The sequence below is a fragment of the Lynx rufus genome, unplaced genomic scaffold, assembly GCF_022079265.1.
Source record: "Lynx rufus isolate CCGP_SWC_20201006 ecotype Redwood Valley unplaced genomic scaffold, mLynRuf1.p SCAF_27, whole genome shotgun sequence".
Lineage (NCBI taxonomy): Eukaryota > Metazoa > Chordata > Mammalia > Carnivora > Felidae > Lynx > Lynx rufus.
In genome coordinates, this window is record NW_025814842.1 from 7626586 (window position 1) to 7645870 (window position 19285).

At 57.5% G+C, this 19285-nt stretch overlaps 1 protein-coding gene and 1 long non-coding RNA gene across 3 annotated transcripts; one reads left to right on the forward strand and one right to left on the reverse strand.

Moving 5' to 3' along the window:
• Positions 1-1565: 1565 nt before the first annotated feature.
• On the reverse strand, positions 1566-18622 carry EPHB4 (EPH receptor B4). Its single transcript, XM_047089239.1, has 17 exons — positions 18554-18622; positions 15765-15835; positions 15292-15579; positions 14188-14584; positions 13063-13218; positions 12545-12877; positions 12115-12239; positions 11530-11695; positions 9662-9764; positions 9386-9450; positions 9154-9267; positions 8819-9066; positions 5211-5426; positions 4784-4933; positions 4183-4376; positions 3821-3976; positions 1566-2694 (listed from the first exon to the last, which is right to left on the reverse strand). Exons 1-17 carry the CDS (start codon positions 18603-18605, stop codon positions 2565-2567), a joined length of 2964 nt encoding a protein of 987 aa, XP_046945195.1. The 5' UTR covers positions 18606-18622; the 3' UTR covers positions 1566-2564.
• Positions 3888-7455, forward strand: LOC124519181 (uncharacterized). Of its 2 annotated transcripts, none has more exons than XR_006964042.1 (4): positions 3888-3966; positions 4628-4753; positions 5196-5504; positions 6670-7455. It is a non-coding gene; the product is annotated as an uncharacterized LOC124519181 (long non-coding RNA). The 2 variants fall into 2 exon arrangements; XR_006964043.1 differs by having other exon boundaries at positions 6821-7455.
• Positions 18623-19285: the final 663 nt, after the last annotated feature.

The following is a 19285-nucleotide window of genomic DNA, read 5'->3' on the forward strand; positions in this document are numbered from 1 at the left end:
GGATGGGGCCTGGAACATCCTGCTTGGGCGCCAAGAGGGAAAGGAAGGCTGCCAATTGGGGTGGGGAGGCCAGGACGTAAGACCCCAAGGGACAGGGGATGCCAGAGCAGGCAGGACACTGGGTTCCACAAAGGAACCCTTCCTCTGTGCTTATTTTCTGAGGACCCTTGCAGCCACCCTCGTGTAAGGAATGGAGATCCCACCTGGCTGGGGAAGGGCCCGGGGAGGGAGGGATGGCCCCTGACCCGGCTGGCTCGAGCTGGGCATGGCAGGGGTGCTCAGGGGGTTCCGCGAGTGAGCTGGCTGCACTTTGGCTCGGGCATCACGGGGTTCCCTGCTGCACACCCCGCCCCCACCCGAACTCCCTTCACGGCATCTTTGACCTTTTGCCTGTTTTTCGTCTGTGCCCTGTCCCCTTGACCTCTGCCCCTCCCCTCAACAACTAAGATCACCTTATCTAGCCCGGATGTCTGGTTGGGAGGGGAAAGGGGTGGCCTGGGCCGGCATCCTCCCAGATAGACCACGTCCTTCTGGACCCACGCGCCCTCCATCCTTAGCAGGATGGAGTCCCTCCCATACCTCTTGAGTGTACAAAACAGGAGTGATGGGTCATCGAGGGAGTGGACAGAGGATTCCAGAGCATTAGGGACGCTAGAAGACGCTGGGACAGTTAGGAAATCACAGACGGGATCGCCACCTGAGGCCACCTGGGCAGGGAAGGGCAGAAACTGAGATTTGGGGTCCCGCACAGACCCAACACAACAGGGGCCACCGGAGATGCAGAAGTAGCAAGGCTGGCCCCTGCAGGTGTCCCTGAGGGTGGGCAGATTGGGAGCAAAGGAACAAAAGAGGGCAACAAGGGCTCGCAGGGGTTTGACCCCATCCCCATCTTCCTGTTTGGAAGCTGGGGGAAGACATTCAGGTGGTTTCCCCTCCCCTTCGGAAGAGCCTGGGAGAACCTGCCCGGGCAGCATCTTGAAAGGGGGAATTGTCTTCCCAAGGATCCAGCCCAGGGTGTGTGTGTGTGTGTGTGTGTGTGTGTGTGTGTCTGTCTGTGTGTGTACCCGTGGGGGGTCCACATCCCTCACTCCAGCTCTGCCCCTCCCCCACAGCTCCTGCAGACTTTTCCCCCATTGCCTCTAAACCAACCCCAGCTGCCAACATCTGGCCCACATCTGTCTCCTTCATCTAACTGGACCCCCACCCCAGCCAATGCCCCCCTATACCCCTTCAGGGGGCTGCGGGGCAGGGCTACAAGCTCAAGGCCTCCCCGGGTGAGGCCCCCTACCAGGGCTGGGGAACCAGGACAGGGGAGGGAGGGGCAGCCCCACCCCGGAGGTGCCCCAGGCTCTTGGCAGAACCATCTGGAGCCGTTAGAAGCAGCTGCCAATGACTCATCTCCCACTGCCCCCACCCCACCACCTCAGACACACCCTGGGGCCCGGGAACCAAGCCTGCAGCCCCCTGCAGCCCTGTCTCCAGACCTCCGACCACTCTTCCATACCCAGGCCGCACTCTCCGCGGAAACCTGGCCCGTCCCCCATCCCCAATCACCCCCAGAACCGCACAGTTTCCCAGTTTCTTTTATTTATACAAAAAAAAAAAATTGTTTTAAATATAATTTAAGATCCCCTCCAAGCACCGGTGTCTGTCTCTGGTTTCCACCACCACCTCACCCCTCCCACACCCCCTCATGGACACAGCTTGGGGGTACTTGGGGGCAGGGAAGTGTCTGGGAGTTGTGGTGTGACCAAGGCATTGTTCCGGAAACAGACACAGCGATGAGGCCCTGTTTCACCCTGGGCAAAGGAGGCAATAATGAAACGGGCCCCTCCAACACAAAAGGTAATGACAAGGACGGTGGAAGAACAAACAACAACAAAAAACAACAAAATAAGGGCGGGGGGAATAAGGCCAAAATAAAAAATAAAACTCAAAAACCTTCAATATGAAGGCAGCAGATGGGGGAGGACCATTTACAAGGGAAAACTGAGTTCGGGGAAGACAGCAGCAAGGTTGGGACATCCAAGTCCAATGATTTTGTCACTGGGCCACGACACCCCTTCCCGCCTCCGGCCACGATGCGGCGCTCTCCACTCCCGAGCTCCCAGGCTAGTCACCCTCTTCTCTTTGGTCTGCAGGGCAGTGCAGTGGCCCTTCCAGGTGAAGGGGGGGCGGTACGTGGGGCCCTAACTGGGGATCAGAGGGAGGTTGTGGGGATCGTGCCCAACCACTCCTGGGAAGTTGGCAGATTATAAGCGCTTCCTTTCCCTCTGGTCACACCCAATCCCGAGGGAAGGGCTCCCGCACCCTTGGCATAGGGTTCCCCGCCTGGGGGGCGGGGGGGACATGTGATTTCTACTCTCATATGGCAGAATCCTCAAATCCTGTCTCCAAATTGCCAGCTCCCCACCCCCATGGGTTCAAAGTGCAATCCAGTGGGGCCTAGGTATGATGGCCTCTTGGGTCCCCATCCGACTCTGTCCCAGGAAGAAGGGGAGCGGTGTCCCCAGCTGGGAGTTCCTGCCGCTCCAGAGCAGTGGGGCCAGGCAAGCAGGTGCAGGTCAGTACTGGGGGGCTGGTGCTCCCGACCCACCCGGGGCTCCAGGCTTGGCCTGGGACTTCATGTGCTGGACACTGGCCAGGATTTTCTTCTGGTGTCCCGCCAGAGTGACTCCAATTCGGAGCAGGTCCCTGGGGAAGAAGGGAGAGCTAGGTGAGGCCATAGGGCTCCCAGGGAGGCTCTCTTAGCTCCAGACACCTTGTCTTGCCTCAGGACTGTCAGCCAATCAGGAAGGCCAGCAGGGGAGGGGCACGTCAATAGTTGCCAATAGTTGCCGGCAGTTTCCGGAGGATTTAAGAGCGGGGCCTCAGTCCTTCTGCACAGCCGCAGTAGAGGGTGGGGTAGGTAGCTGAGCAGGGCTGGCTGGTGGGAGGTTGTGGGGGCCACAGGTTGGGGCTCCAGCAAGGATTAGGAAAAGGCAGAGAATCAGCGAAGGGAGGAATGAAAGAGGGAAAAACGTGCAAAATGAGGTTGGGGGAAGGGGCTGCATAGATTGCTTTAGAGGAGAAAAGAGAAGTCAGAAGAAAAGGTCGGAGAGAGAGGAAGAGAGGGTGGGGAGGAAGGGGGGAGGGGCGAACACGAGCTGCCCCGCCCTCCCCCCCCCATCCTGAGGCCTGGAGCCTGAGATAAGGGAGAATAGCAGAGGTGGGAAATAGAGAGCACGAGTCTCTGGGACAATCAGGGAGCAGGGGGGTCCATGACCTGCCCTGCGGGGAGACTGCCTCCCACCCCCTGGTTCCTAGATTTCTCTTCCTTCCACGTGTTATTCAAACCTGGCCTGAGAAAAGAGCCTGGGAGGGAAATGGGAAGGCAGAAAGGTGGAGCGCCAGAGGGGCCGACTGGGGGAACAAAGTGAGAGGCAAGCGAGAGGCGTTGGAACCATAAAACTATTTAACATTAAAGCTGGAAAGGATCTCCAAAACCTAGTCCAACCCTCTCCTTTTATGGGTGGGGAAAACAGCCAGAGTTGTCACTGTTAATGTGAGAGCAGGGCCCAGAATGTAGATACACAAGGATAGACACCTATGGTGCCGCAGGGCCACGGGGTGGCGCAAAGGGGTGAGCTGGGCAATGCCGGCCTGGGAGATTCTGTGGGCTCTCAGCCCCCAGAGCTGTTACTGCTTGTTTTGGTGGGGGTGGTGGTGGTGGAGACTCTTGCTAACAGGGTTTGCACCAGGAATCTCCCCCAAAGGTCCCTGCTGAACCTGGTCCCCAGGTACCCCTCAGCCACCACCTCCGGCTTCTGCCACGACTTACTCAGCGGAGATCTGGCTGACCAGTTCGAAGGAGCCAAAGCCAGCAGCTGCGAAACTTTCTTCGTATCTTCCCATCTTGATGGCTCGAAGCCACTCACCCACAGAGCCGAAAGCTGAGTAGTGAGGCTGCCGCTGATCCAGGAGTGGGTGCGAGGCCCTGGGAGGCAAGGATGGGGAGGGGCGCGCTGAGCTCCAGGGCTACATCAGGTGGAGACTCTGGGCCCAGCCTCGGAGAAGCAGGCAGGGACAATCCCACAAACCACCAGAGGGACGGATACTTCTGAGGAGGAAGGGCGGGGGGTGGGGGGGGCTCTCAGGTGGTGGCAGAGTGTGGGAAGGAAGCCCGCTGTCTGGGATCCTCACCCGCCATTCTCCCTGGCCACGATTTTGAGACTGGCTGGGTTCCGGATCATCTTGTCGAGGGCGCTGACCACCTGGGGGAAGCGGGGCCGTGCGTTCCGGTCCTTCTGCCAACAGTCCAGCATGAGCTGGTGCAGGGAAGTGGGGCAGTCTGGGGGCGGGGGCAGCCGGTAGTCCTGTTCAATGGCATTGATCACCTGGAAGGACAGGTAGGAGCACTGGGTGAGGGTCTCCCGGGAACACTGGGGTGCCAAAGGACTCCCAGAAAATGGGGACTTGGCAGATGCCGGGAGAGGTGCCATAGCCCCTGAGAATGGCAGATTTGGGGCGGGGGTCCTCCTGGCCGGGGCTGAAGCTGGCTGTGGCTCGAAGCCCCAGTGGCTCTTGGGCCGTGATCTAGATGAGTAACTTCCCAACCCTGCCCTCCTCTGTGTCCTTCTGTGACCAGACGTGCTGTATCAAAGTCTTGGATACAAAGATCAACTCTACTCTGTGCCACCCTCAAGGACAACAGCGATTAGCTCTTTGGGGACCCCACTCCCCAACCCATATCCCAGGCGAGAGAACATTTCAGGTAAGCTTGGTAGGACTATGGGACACTTACATCCTGATTGCTCATGTCCCAGTATGGACGTTCCCCAAATGACATGACCTCCCACATCACAATTCCGTAGCTCCAGGCATCACTAGCAGATGTGAATTTCCGGAAGGCGATGGCCTCAGGGGCTGTCCATCTGATGGGAATCTTTCCCCCCTAAAGATGAGGAGGGAAAAGGTTAGCTGAGGGACTCACAGGACCCAGGCATTTGGCCCCCTGCCTTTGCCTTCCCCCAGGCCTCCTTTCTTTCTGGGACTCAGACACATAGCTCAACTCTGTTCTTTTCCTGGACACCGGAAGTTGGGTTCCCTAAGTTGACCGCCCCCTCCATGGTCTGCGCTTACATCCTGACCCTGAACTGGAGCTGCCAGTGCCTCCCATCTTTCCACCTGGCCCTGAGAACCTAGTTCATACGCAGGTCCCCCAGCCTCACCAGAGAGCTCGTGTAGGTGGGGTCAGAAGAGTTCTCCTCCAGGAAGCGGGAAAGCCCGAAGTCGGAAACCTTGCAGACAAGGTTGCTGTTGACCAGGATGTTACGGGCAGCCAGGTCTCGGTGGACGTAGCTCATCTCAGCCAGGTACCGCATGCCTGAGGCGATGCCCCGCAACATGCCCACCAGCTGGATGACGGTGAACTGCCCGTCGTTCAGCTGGAGACCAGACGAGGGAGAGGGCACCATCAGGCCAGCGCACCTGCCATCCCCCCCTTCCTTCCGCTGACCTCCCAGGTAAGCCCTCCTCTTTTCTCTTACTCTGAGCTCTCTCAGCTCTCACTACAGTAACCTGACATGATGTTCAAGATTATACGATTATTTTTAACTTTTCTTTGATTTAGGGGCGCCTGGATGGCTTAGTCGGTTAAGCGTCAGACCCCAACTCAAGTCATGATCTCACAGTTCGTGGGTTTGAGCCCCACGTTGGGCCCTGTGCTGACAGCTGAGAGCCTGGAGCCTGCTTCAGATTCTGTGTCTCCCTTTCTCTCTGCCCCTTCCTTGCTCGTGCTCCGTCTCTCTCTTCCTCTCAAAATCATAAACATTATTAAAAACAAAAACAAAAAAAATCATTTTCTTCTGTTTAGCCTAAGGCAGGGCTTTATATCCAGGGAGTATCAACAAATCCTTTTAATCTAGTACTTTTTTTTTTTTTTCAGTTTTTTACTTTTTAAAAAAATGTTTTTAATGTTTATTTTTTTTATTAAAAAAATTTTTTTAACATTTATTTATTGTTGAGAGACAGAGAGAGACAGAGTGCGAGCAGGGGAGGGGCAGAGAGAGAGGGAGACACAGAATCCGAACCAAGTTCCAGGCTCTGAGCTGTCAGCACAGAGCCCGATGTAGGGCTTGAACCCATGAGCCGTGAGATCATGACCTGAGCTGAAGTTGGAGGCTCAACCGACTGAGCCACCCAGGAGCCCCTAATTTTTTCCTTATTTCTGACACAACTCTTTTCCCCCCATTTTTTTTTAATTTTTTTTTTCACGTTTATTTACTTTTGAGACAGAGAGAGAGAGAGACAGAGCATGAACGGGGGAGGGTCAGAGAGAGAGGGAGACACAGAATCTGAAACAGGCTCCAGGCTCTGAGCAGTCAGCACAGAGCCCGACGCGGGGCTCGAACTCACGGACCGCGAGATCATGACCTGAGCCGAAGTCGGCCGCTTAACCGACTGAGCCACCCAGGAGCCCCTTTTCCCCCCATTTTTAAGTAGGCTCCGTGTCCAGGACAGAGCCCAGTGCAGGGCTTGAACTCAGGATCCTGAGATCAAGACCTGAGCTGAGATCAAGAGTCAGATACTTAACTGATTGAGCAGCCCAGGCGCCCCTAGTATGTTCTTTTTATTTGGAGGCAACAGAGTGGCAACAGTTGAGGTGTGCCCTAAACTACCTGTCTACAGGTGCAGATGCACTTGTGCTGACCCAAAGAAAGCTTGCTCAGCCCTCTTGGACCAGCTGTGTGTAGCCTGCAACACGGCAGTGAAAAACTGGGTGCGATCAATGAACACGGCGCCAAAGCCAAGACCTAAAGCCTGACCTTGACCTTTACAGAGTCTGTTCTCACCGGATCAGCCAAACAGTTACAGTGGACAAATCCCATCCTCTGGATTCAGCAAGCACGCAGGGGACCCTTGGCAGCCATGCAGGGCCAGGGCCAGAGTCCAAACCCTGAATTCTGAACCCTCCTCTAAGCCTGCCCCTGTCCCACACCTCAAAACTCAGCTTGCAGAAACGCCGCTGGCCAGATGCTCGGGGCAGACGCCAGGGTTCTCTGCGATTCCTCTCTTCCTCACCTGCCACTTACAATCCATCAGCGGGTTCTGCTGGCCCTGCCTCCAAACCACGTCCCGAATCCAGCCACTTCTCCCCATCCTGCTGCAACTGCCGGGCCCCAAAGGATTGCGAGTCTCCCCACTGGCTCTTGGCTCTTGCCCCCCAGCACGCCAAAGGGAGCTCCTCAAATCACCTCTCTTGCCGAAATCCCTCCAAAGGCTTCCCCTTGAACTTCTAATCAAATCCAAACTCCTTACTAAGGCCATGAGGCCCACGTGCTTCTCCTCCATCTGCTCCTGGCTGGCTCTCTCTCATCTACCCAAATGTCAGCCCAAATGTCCTCTCTTCTTCTTCTTCTTCTTTTTTAAATGTAATCTCTACACCCAACGTGGAGCTTGAACTCACAACCTCGAGATCAAGAGTCGCATGCTCCACCGACTGAGCCAGCCAGGCACCCCAAATGTCATCTCTTCTAAAATAGACCCTCCCTCCCTCTCTTGGCAACCAGACCTTTGTATGGTACCAAGGAACAGAAGCCTGTGTCCACAAGGAAGGGTCAGGCCGCCATCACACTACCCCAAGGCCTGCCTCAGCATCTCTCCTGATGAGAGCCAGAGAGCCTGTCTCTGGATGGGGTGTCATGTGAGGTACACAGCACCTCCGATGGAGGCTGGCCACACATATTTACTTTTGAACTTATCAGAACATTAAATCTATCTTCTCTTAAAGGAAGTGGAGAAACAATGACCCCATAGGGAAGAAGCTGATAAATCCAGAAGGTGAGACATTCAAAGGAATAAGAGGCCCAGCTTTTCAGAATGTCAGTGTGTCACAACAAAGAACGGTCCTGGATTTAGAAGAGGCTCAAAAAAATAACCACCAGGAAAAACAAAACACAACAAAACAAACAAACAAAACCACTAAGCGCAATGCTTGAACTAGATCCTGGTTTGGAGGAACCAGGAGGAAGGAGACATCTGGGGGACAACTAGGGAAATGTGAATATTGACTGGGTACCGGATGATCCCGAGGAAGCATCATAATTCTGTTAAATGCAATATCTTGCTCTGTAGGAAAATGCGTTTTTTTCCCCAAAAAGATGTAAATTTAAAAATTAAATTAAATCCAGTGAAGCCTGTTAAAGTGATGAAAATTAAAAGAAACTCTTCCCCATCATCTCAAGTCACTTTTCCAAATGATCTGTATTTAATTTTTTTTTTTTTTAGAGTGACAGAAAGTGGGAGGGGAGAGGGACAAAGGGAGAGAGAATCTTAAGCAGGCTCCATCCACAGAACCCCACTCGGGGCTTGATCCCACAACCCTGGGATCATGACCTCAGCTAAAAATCAAGAATCGGACGCTCAACCGACTGAGCCACCCTGGTGCCCCCAAAATATCTGTATTCCAAAAAATGTGTTTACTTGTTAATTTCCAGTCTCCTCGATTATACTGTCAAGGGCAGAGATGTTCATGGCTTTATTCCCAGGACCCAGGACAGTGGCTGATGTGCCAGGTGGCACTCAGGAAATATTTGTCAAAAGGACAAATGACCATCCTTCCAAATCTTGGGGTCAGCTCGCCCCACCGAGAGGCCATTGCCACTCACGGCCAAAGGAAAAGCCAGTCCCAGGAATTCAAGCTGTCCCGAAGGAAGAACAAAGGGCAGAGGAGGTGTGATGCCCCACGATCGTGCCCCACGATCTACCTTGGTTCTGAGCTCCTTGGCTGTGCTGGGGGAGTGAGGGGGGTGCGGGAGGCTGGGGGCAGAAGGCTCACCCGCAGGAAGGAGTCCAGGGCGCCGTTCTCCATGAACTCGGTGAGGATCATGACGGGCACGCTGTTGGTGACCACGCCCTCCAGGCGGATGATGTTGGGGTGCTCGAACTGGCCCATGATGGAGGCCTCACTTAGGAACTCCCGCCGCTGCCTCTCCGTGTAGCCCCCTTTCAGGGTCTTGATGGCCACACAGCTCTCTTTCTTCCCTGGGGCCTTGAGCCGCCCCCGACACACCTCGCCAAACTCGCCTTCAGGAAGGACGCTGAGGGTCAGCCCTCCTCTGCCCACCATCTGGCCCTCCTTTTCCTCCCACAGGCGCCCAACCTTCCTCTCACCTGCGCCAATCACCTCCTCAATCTTCACATAGGAGACATCGATCTCTTTTGCAAACTCTCTTACAGCCTCATTAGGGTCTTCGTAAGTGAAGGGGTCAATGTAGACCTTAGTACCTGAGGGATCACACAGGCCCCGTTAACCGAGAAGCAGCTTCCCATGCACTCAGATGCCTGGGTTCTCGGCTCACAGCTCGGCCCCCAGTCCTGCCTCTTTCAGGACACGCCTACCCACCGTGCCCGATGAGATACTGTCCGTGTTTGTCTGAGTATTCAGCTTCTCTCCCGCTGCTCTGCTTCCTGTGGCCAATGGGAAAGAAAAGGTAAACTGAATCCCACACCTGTGCGTTCCCAAAGGGACAGGACCGGGGGGAGGAGGAGCGGGGAGGAGAGACGCTTCCAAGAGAAAACAAGTATCCTGGGGCATTGAGGGAGGTTTGCCTGGAGCGAGCGGGCAGGTGGACAGCTACATGGGCCTTCCCAAGGGCCTCCAGGTGCCCAGAGCCCTCACCTGAGGCACAGGACGGCGATGACGATGACCACCAAGACCAGCACCACACCCACGACCGCCGTGCCTGCGATCAGGGCCAGCTGCTCCCGCCAGCTCTCATTCTCTGGGGGAGAAAAACTGGTGATCAAGAGAAGCCGACGGCCCCTGGGGACCCCACACCAGCCGCAAGGCACGAGCTGTGTTCCCTCGCAAACAGGCCCCCAGCAGGGTGGGGGGTACGGGGAAGGCGGAGGAGACGCGGGGTCCGGGAAGCACAGTGGTTTTCGGACTGCCTTCCACAGGTGGGGGCCCCTCCCAAGTCCCTCAGGGCAAGGGAGGAAGTTTCCAGACCTAGTTGCGGCAAGAGCAGTTTGATTTTGTTCAGTTACAGACACTGGTGATCACAGAAAGTCCCCAAGGGCTAAAAATGAAAAGGTTTGTAGCCAAAAAAGTGGAAGTAACCCAGATGTCCATCAACAGATGAATGGATATATAAAGCATGCTGTAGCCATACAATGGAATATTTTTCAGCCGTAAACAGCACTGATACACGCTATAATATGGGTGAATCTCGAAAACACTCTCCTAGAGGTGCCTAGGTGGTTGAAGGGCTCAGTCGGTTGAGCATCTGACTCCTGATTTTGGCTTAGGTCATGATCTCAGGGTCATGGGATCGAGCTCCACGTCAGGCTCCAGTATGGAGCCTGCTTGTGATTCTCTCTCCCCCTCTCTCCACACCCCCCTTCTCTCTCCCAAAATAAACTTGAAAAAAAGAAAAAAAAGAAAACATTGTCCTGAGTGAAGGATGAAGCCAGTCTCCAAAGGCCACAGAATGCATGGTTCCTGTTTGTATGAAATGTCCAGAGTAAGTAAATCCACAGGGACAGAAAGTAAATTAGTGTTTGCCAGGGGCTGGGGGTGACTAAAGGGCTATAGTATCTCTCTTTGGATGCTGAAAGGTTCTAAAATTAATTGTGATGGTCACACAACACTGAATATACTAAAAGCCACCGAACTGTACACTCTAAGTGGGTGAATTGTATGGCATGTGAGTCCCAGCTCAATTAAACTGTCAAATGAAAAGGCTCAGAAAGCTACTGGGCCAAGCATAGTAAATTTTTTTTTTTTTTGTAAATTTTTTTTTCTTTACATTTATTTATTTTTGAGAGACAGAGTGAGACAGACCTCGAGCGGGGGAGGGGCAGAGAGAGAGGGAGACACAGAATCCGAAGCAAACTCCAGGCTCTGAGCAAGCGTTCAGCACAGAGCCCGAAGCAGGGCTCGAACCCATGAACCGTGAGATCACGACCTGAGCCGAAGTCAGATGCTCAAATGTCACCCAGGGGCCCCCCGGGGCCAAGCATATTAAAATGAATAGGTATGGGGTGCCCGGGTGGCTCAGTCGGTTAAGTGTCCGACTCTTGATTTTGGCTCAGGTCATAATCTCATGGTTTGGGAGTTTGAGCCCCGCATAGGGCCCTGCGCTGACAGCGGGAGCCTGATTGGGATTCTCTCTCTGCCCCTCCCTTGCTCGTGTGCTCACTCTCTTTCTCAAAATAAACAAACATGAAAAATGAATAAATAAAAATGAACAGGTGTCACCTCAGTTAACCCTTGGAACCCTGTGAGAGAGGCCTCGGGATATTTCCACTTTGTGGGGAGGAGAGAGGTGGGACTTAAGGAAGGGTCAGGCTTCTGCCGAAAGTCACACAGCCGGAAAGCCACTGAGCAGGTCTCCCCTCCCAGCTATACGTTTTGGTTTCTGCAGCCTATGCTCTCCTCACTAGGCCAAAACGCCTTGTGGTTGAAAGAGGAGCATGGGAACGTGACTTTGGGGGTCCTCCGAGGGCACGGGCAAGGCCCGCCCATGCCCTGCTCCCCAGGCTCACCGTCCAGCTGTGTTTGGCTGTGGTGCTCCTGGCCGAAGGGCCCGTAGCCGGCCTCGGAGCGCGCCCGCACCTGGACCAGGTAGCTGGCTCCCCGTTTCAGTCCCCGCAGCTCCGCCCGGTTTTCAGACGTCTTCAGGAACCGCACGCTGCTGGGGCCCTCTGTGCCCTGTCCGAGAGGAGGAGGGGCTGGCTGTAAACCAGGCACCCCCCCCCGCCCCCCGCCATGTTTCCACTGCTCTTCCCACCTCTCCCTCCCTGCCCTGAGCCTCCCCCATCATTGCATCTTGGTTCCCCTGTGCAGCAAGAGGGGCCTCAGAGCTCATTTATGTATCCACTGTGCTGGGTGTTTGGTTTTTATCATAGCATTTAATCCTTGCAGCCATTCTGTGGGGTTGGTACCTGTAACTGACTTACAATGGGGTTATTAAACTCAGAGAGGCCAAGGGGCTGGCCCAAGGTCACACAGCTAGTACTCCGCAGAGCTAGAATTCAAATGCCTATTGGATGCCTGTAATTGAGGTGTCCCAGTCCCCAAACACGTCCCCCTGCCCACCCCAAACCCCCAGGGGCAGGTCCTGCTCTCACCTTCTCGTGGTACTTGACCTCGTAGTCCAGCACGGCTCCGCTGGGTGCCCGGGGAACAGCCCAGGCCAGGCTCAAGCTGCTGGGTGATGACCTCGTCACCCGGATGTCGGACACTGGGGGCGGTACTGTGAGGGAGAGGACAGGGTAGGGTATTTGCTCGTGACAGGTCTGTTCCCTGTCTTTCCAACTCTGCCTCTGCTGGCTACAACTGTGTCGGTCCTCCAGCTGTTCCAGGAGTTGCCTCTGACTCTCTCTGCCCCGTCCTGAAAGCCTGCCTGCCTCGGCACCGTTTTTCACTCGCTGTGTCTGCCTCTTGCCCTGCAAGCCCTGACTTTCCACGCTTCCCGGCAGCCTCACTGCCCCACCACCGACTTTTGCCCTTCAGGCCTTGGGGCCAGCTGCGTCCCTTCCAGCCGGCTCGAAGTCTCACCCTCACGGTCAGTGGTGACATTCACAGCCTCAAACGGGACAGGTCCGGTGGCTAAGGAGGACACCCCATTCGAGGCGGTGACCTCGAACGTATAGGTGAAGTCAGGACGCAGCCCACGAATCGCCACCCAGGGCTCCGCAAGGTCCCGGGGGCCAGGGTCGAAGGTCAGGTCTCCTCCGCAGGGTGTGCAGGACCCCCCAGGGCGGCACTCCCGGCAGCGCAGGGCATACGTGAGGTCATCTCGGCCCCCGGACTCGAGGGGGGCGCTCCACTCCAGGCGCAGGGAGGAGCCATTCAGCCGGGGAACCACACTTCTCGGAGCAGAGGGCGGCGCTGTGGGACACCAGGGAGTCAGGCTGACCCGCTCAGCAGAGAGGGGCAGTGGGGCACGCAGGCAGCCTCGTGACTTCTTGTCTTGGCTGGGCACCAGCAGGCCAGGGCCAAGAGGAGGAAGGCCGGAGAGGCCGGGAGCTGGGGTGGGTGTCCACCCGCCGCCCCAGGGGTCACTGGTCACTTACTGGTACAGGGCGCACCCCGGGAGTCTGTGAGGGCCCGGAAGTACCCAACGCGGCACTGGCAGACGGGCGAGCCAATGGTGTTGGAGTGGCTGTTGGCTGGACACGACTGGCAGGACCCCTCCCCATTTAAGGGCTTGAAGGTGCCTTGGGCACAGGCTGAGAGAGAGACAGCGTTCATCAGAAACATTCAGCTGCTCTTAAAGTTGCGTGGAGGGCACACAGGGAGGAGCAAGGGAAGAGCTCAGAAACTTCGCCTCTAAGAGGAGAAGGGGACCCTCCCTCCAGATCAGGGTTTCTGACCTTTGTTAACCTCGACACCCCCTACAAATGCCCTCTGGCAGTCTGGTGAAACCACAGACCGCTGCTCAGAATTATGTTTTTAAATGCACACCACTAAATACACCGGATCACAACAGAGACCAAGTAAACTGAAATACGATGATCAAAACATGAGAAAAACAAGTTTGTGCCACAGGAATGAACGTGTTTTCTTTATTTACAAGGTAGAGTGGCAGGCCCGATGGCCACTGGAATACTAAAGCCCTGATGGGCAAAAAAATGCAGCTAGGACATTCCTGAATCTTCTGGAACGGGCTGGGAAAATAGCTGTGATTCGAAAGGTGTGCAAGTCTCAGGTCCTGCTGTGACTGCTGGGCCCTGTCACTGTCAGAGGCCAACTGCAGGTGGAGGTGAGTGACAGTAAGGTCATTTTCTTTTCCACAGAAGTTCCCAGATCCCTTATGCTCAATCTACAAAACCTGAGGTTTGCACGCACACTCTAGAGAAAAATAGCTAAGTGAGAATTCAGTCTCAGTAAATTAGAGGAAACCATAATGAACAAGAAACAGAGACCACGATGCCTTTGTCCTCAGAGCCCAACAAGGTACCCTCGTCCTGCGGTCAGCCCTGCGCCCCTCACCCCTCATCCAGGAAAGAATTGGGGACACAGTTAGGAAAAAGGGTGTGAAAGAGCTCAGAACTATGCTGGGGGCTCTATAAACAGCCCCTGTGAGTGCCCTTGAGAACAGAGAAATGTTCAAAATGGAAATTGGAGTGGGTCCAAGAGCGGGGTATGGGCGAGCTGCATGGGTGGGCAAGCTTTACGGAGAAGACGCTGGGCCTCACCTCGGCACTTGGTATTCCCCTCGGCGGCCTCGAACCCTGGGGCACAGCTGCAGCCCGTGACCGGCTGCTCGGCCCACTGGCCATCCTCCCGGCAATAGAGGCTGGGGCTGGGGCCGGGGGTGGGGACGGCGTCAGCCACACAGCTCCCCGCCACGGGCACCACAAGCTCCCGAGGCACAGTCTCCGGGAAGCGGGTGAGGTTCACGGTCAGCTGGGCGCACTTCTTGTAGAAGAGGTGCAGGGACAGCAGGGCCATGCAGGCACCCTGGTCCTGGAAGGCCAGATAGAAGCCAGCCTTGGTGAGTGGGCCCAGACGCAGCGTCTTCACGTTCACCTTCCCGGTTGCCTCGGCCCCAGGGCGCTTCCGGGTCAGGTGCTCAGCAGCCACTGTGTCCACCTGCCAGGAGCAGGGAGAGACTCATGGCCAACTGTCCTCCCCTCCCCAAGGGCCTGGGGGACTATTTTCTTCTTCCCAGCTCACCCTCTCCCTGACCACCTCCGTTCCTGTTCCAGAGCCTTCTCTCCACTTGCCTGCAGGCCCCAACATTACCCATTAATGCTTGCTGAGCTCCTATGATGCGTCCAGCCTCTGTCCTGCACCCCCCCTTTCTCTTCACTCACTCACCCTGCAGACATTTATCAACACCTGCTCTATGACAGGCCCCTGGACTCGGAGCCGAGGAAACAGGAACGAAGGAAACAGAGGAGTTAAAAGCATGACGAGATCTGTAGCTGGCGGGAGACCCCAGGGCAAAGGCGTCCCGGGGGAGTTGAAGCTTGCAAGGCAAGTAGGAATCGGATGGAAGGCGCAGAAAGGAGTCTCTGAAGGGCAAGGTGTACTCGGAGAAGGTGGGAAGTGGCAGAGGTGGTCTAGACGACCCCCCCCCCCCCCGCCCCGGGGGTCCTGGGGGCAGCTCAACTACACGTGACTGCTCCACCCAGCCAACCACCTTCTTCCCTCTCCAGGCTGCAGCATTCTGCTTCCAGGCCCCAGCGCCCCCGCAATCCCCCAGGGCCTCGGAAGCTCAGCCACTGCCCCTGGACCACAACGGGCCTGCCGCAGTCCCACACTGGCCGGCGGCTGGGTCCCGGGCACCCGGGTACCTTGATGTAGGGGTTCTCCATCCAGGCTGGCGTGAAGGCTGTGGCCGTGTCAGCATCGCTCTCGAAGTAGAAGACAGTGAAGGTCTCCTTGCAGGAGCGCCCGGCCCGGGTCAGGGACAGGCACTCGAGCATGGTGAAGCGAAGCGTGGCATACACGTGGACAGCTCCCCGGCGCGGGACCCAGCCGGTGCGCAGCCAGTGGGCCAGGCCCGGGGCCCGCTGCACGTCGCACACCTCGTAGGTCCGAACGCTGTGCTGCTCTTCATCCAGGCCGCTCAGCTCCTCCCACTGTGGGGAGAGTGGGGGGAATCAGCTTGGGGGCTGCTTGGGGGGGTGTCTGTGATAAAGCAAGGAGGGGCTCAGGCTGCTGCGATCTGGGGGCTGGCGGCATGGGAAGCAGGCCAGCACAGGTACCTCTTGTCCCTCCTCCTTCGGTGTCCCTCCAAGCCCCAGCTCCTGGGCCTGCCTCCTACCTGCCCCTCCACCTGAGGGAACGTGACCCACTTCAGGTCTGCAGTTTCCAGTTTCGTGTTCAGCAGGGTCTCTAAGACAGACAGACAGACAGACAGACAGACAGTCAGCACTGGGGGAGACACCAGGGAGACCAGATCCCTGGGAACTGACTGAGGCAGGTGGGTCCTCTGAGCTCCAAGCTGGTGGCATTGGGGCTGACTGAGCCGAGAGATGAAGAGGGGAGCAAGTCCTGTCCTCTGCCACCCTGTTTCTCATCTCTTTATTGGAGTGCCAACCCCACCCCTAACAGCTGGCAGGCACCGGGCTGCCCCCCTCCGAATTCCCTGATCTAGGCTTCTGAGAACCGCTCTGCCCTGAGGAAAGGGGAAGAAGGCCAAACAGCTCAGACAGGGTTAAACTAGAACCCCGACCTGGCATGACCTGAGGGAAGAGAACCGCAGGCAGGGGGATACCCCTCCCTACAGGGCCTGCCTCACCTCCACTCACAGTCCCTTCCTCAAATCCAAAGTCACTGCCTCCCTCCCTGCAACCCCATTCCTGCTCCAGGCTCCCACCTCCTTTTGGGACCAAACACTCCAGTCCTTTAGATCCCTGAAGGTGGTACTCAGCTGCCCAGGCCCAGCCCTGCCACCACCACCCGCTGCCCCCACCTCAAGAGCTCGCTGCTGTCAGAGGAGGAAGTGCTGGAGGCCAGGACGCTTGGGTTCCCGCCCTGGCCCCTGCCTGCAGAGGCCTCACATCTGGATTTGGTTACGGGAAGGAAAAGGGGAGGAGATTTTAGGGGTGTGTGTATGGAGGGGTGAACACACCTGGCTCCGCTCCGCTCTGGTCTCTGGGGAGGGGCATCGGGGGAGGGGTGGGGCTCTGGCGGAAAGGGGGGATTAGGAGAAACATCACAGCCCCTGGCAGTGGAGGGTAGGGGAATCCCCTGGGAGGCTAGTGCCATGTGGGAGGCCCCCAGGGGAGCCAGCAGCACACCTGGGACCAGGTTCCCCCTACTCACCCGCCTGCCTCCCTCTGCCCCTGTGGGGGCTGCAGGGGAGAAGGGAAGGTGGGTGGGTGGGGCAGCCTCCTCCCAGGGGCCAAGTGATGTCCACGGAGGGCAAGGGGTCAGACGGGACCCCAGCCAACCCGAGGTGAGGCCCGGGCCCCCGGGGGTGGCAGGAGCCAACCCGGCACGCTGGGGACAGGATGCCCGGGTTCTGGGAAGGGGGTGGATAGAGGCTGCCGTCTCCACCCTCCATTGTTCCAGCCTGGATAGTGTTTTCCTGTCTCCAATTTACACACTGTCTGTTTCAGGGCTGTCCTCAGCGCTCTGAGAGACTCACTTTCTCTCCTCCTATCTCAGGCTCAGAGGGCCTGCCTCAATCTGTCAATTCTCTTGCCTCTCACCTCTCTCCTCCACCCTCTGTCCACCTCCATTTCTGTCACTATACTCCCCTAGGTTTTCCGTCTCCAGCCTTTCACGTTCACTGGGGCACGTGGCCCTGGGCAGGTTATCTCACTCTTCTAAGCCTCAGTCTCCTCATCTGTAAAATAGGGGCAACAATCCCTCCCACAGCAGGGCTGTTGTGAAGGTGAAAATTTAGCGCAGGCCTCAGGCTGGGAAGGAACTTACTTAGCAGCACGAAAACATTCCCCCTTTCTCCTTTGCCTCTTTCCTTCCCTCTCAACATGCTTTGCCCTGGGGCGTATCTCCCCACTTTGTCTTCCTTTTCCTCACTCAGTTATTTCCCCTTCTTTCTTGGAGCCGGGCAAGGGTTCCCTCTCCCCCTCCCCAGCCTTTGATCCCCAGCCCAGAGCAGCACTGCCCAGCCTGGGGGAGAGGGGTTTCCAACTGCCTTTGATTCCTCCTCCTCAGCAGCCCCCCCCGTGCCCCCCCCCACCGCCAGAGACCCCTTTGATTCCAGGCAGTGAAGGGGGGGAAGGAGGCAGCTCATTGAAAGGAGATTAGGGCCGTAGGAGGAGGGTTTATAGGGCTCTGGGCTCGGCTCCCCCTCTAGGAGATGAAGCGAGGGAAAAGACTCCTGGATGAAGAAACATCTGGGAGGAACACAGAAAAATCAGAAATCTAGAGAGATTGGTAGCTATTAGGCTAAGTTCAGGTGACCCGGGGGCTGTGAAGGTCAGTTTCTGCTGGCCTGTGGGGTTGGAGAAGGGGGCCTAGGCAGGACTAGTGCAGGTCTGGGGTCTAGACGGCATTTAAAGGGCTGAGGTGCAGCCTGGGGAAACCAGGGAGGGGGCCTCACGGCAGCAGAGGCAGTGGCTTTGAGACAGATTTGGGCGTTTGGAGGGTGAGTTTAGAAGGTGGCCCAGCTGCCAGAGGCCAGGGGAACTGCAGGATCAAGGTGTGAACGATGAGGAATGGGGGTGGGGGCAGTTTTCTGGCCTAGCATTCTGCCTGGTCTACAGTTGTTCCTCCAGAAACGTTTCCTCATGTTTGGCAGAGGTGGGAAGAGGGACAGAAGCTTTGGAGACAGTTTGAAGGTTGGAGGAGGGAGAAAAGGAAAGGCTGCCAAGGGCGTACGGAATCAGGGTTAAGAATTTGGGAAGCTGGGGCAGGGGCAAGTCCCGGGACGGAGCTCCACTCCTTCTCTTTCCCAAACAAAAGAAAACTCCACTCCCCGCCGGGCCGCCTCCTCCCCGCCCCCCGCCCGGTCTAGCACTATTGGTCCGAAGTGCTCAGGGTTGGGGTGCCGGAGTAGGGGCAGACCGAGGCCGGCTCCCTCACTCCGAGGCCCAACTTTGGGGGCCCCTGGAGTGCCGGGGTGCCCCCTGGGAAACTCACCTTCTAAAGCCGCGACGAGCGAAGCCCAGCAAAGCAGAGCCCGGAGCTCCATGGCGCCGCCTTTCTCGGGTTGGATCCGATCCGAGTTTGGGGGGCACTAGCCCCCCCAGGTCGGACCCCCCCCCCTCGAGACGGCAGACACCGACTCCCCACCCGGGACCCTCGGTCGGGGCCCTCAGCGCGGGCCCATGCGGGCGCGCTCGGCACAGGCACCAGGCGGCGGCGTCCAGGTGTGGCCCCGCGTCCCCGCCGCGCGCGCGGGCGGGCGGGGGGCGTCCTCGCACTGGCTGCGCCGGGCGGGCGCAGAGCGAGACGTGGCTAGAGTCGGGGTCCCTCCGGGGCCTCGGGGTCCCGCCCCGGCTGGCTGGGGGTGGGCCGGCCGCTCGCGGTCTCCCCCCCTCCCTGGAGTGGTGCTGCTCGCGCGCCGGGCCGGGTGCGCTCCGAGCCGGCCGGGAGGGTGGGAGCGGAGCGGGGACAGAGCGGGAGGGAGGGAGACTGCGGCGCGGGGCCGGGCGGGCCGGGGCTGGGCCGGGTTGGGACTGGGCCGGGCGGCGCCTGGCCGGGGAGGGAGGGGCGCGCGGGGGGCGGGGGAGCTCCCCCCTCCCCGAGTCCGGGCTCGGCGTGGGGGCCGGGGCGCGCTGATTGGAGCGCGCACTGCTGAATAATTCATGAGGGAAGCAGAGCGGGACGCCGAGCGGAGCAGGTCGGGAAGTTGGGAGAAAGTTTGGAGAA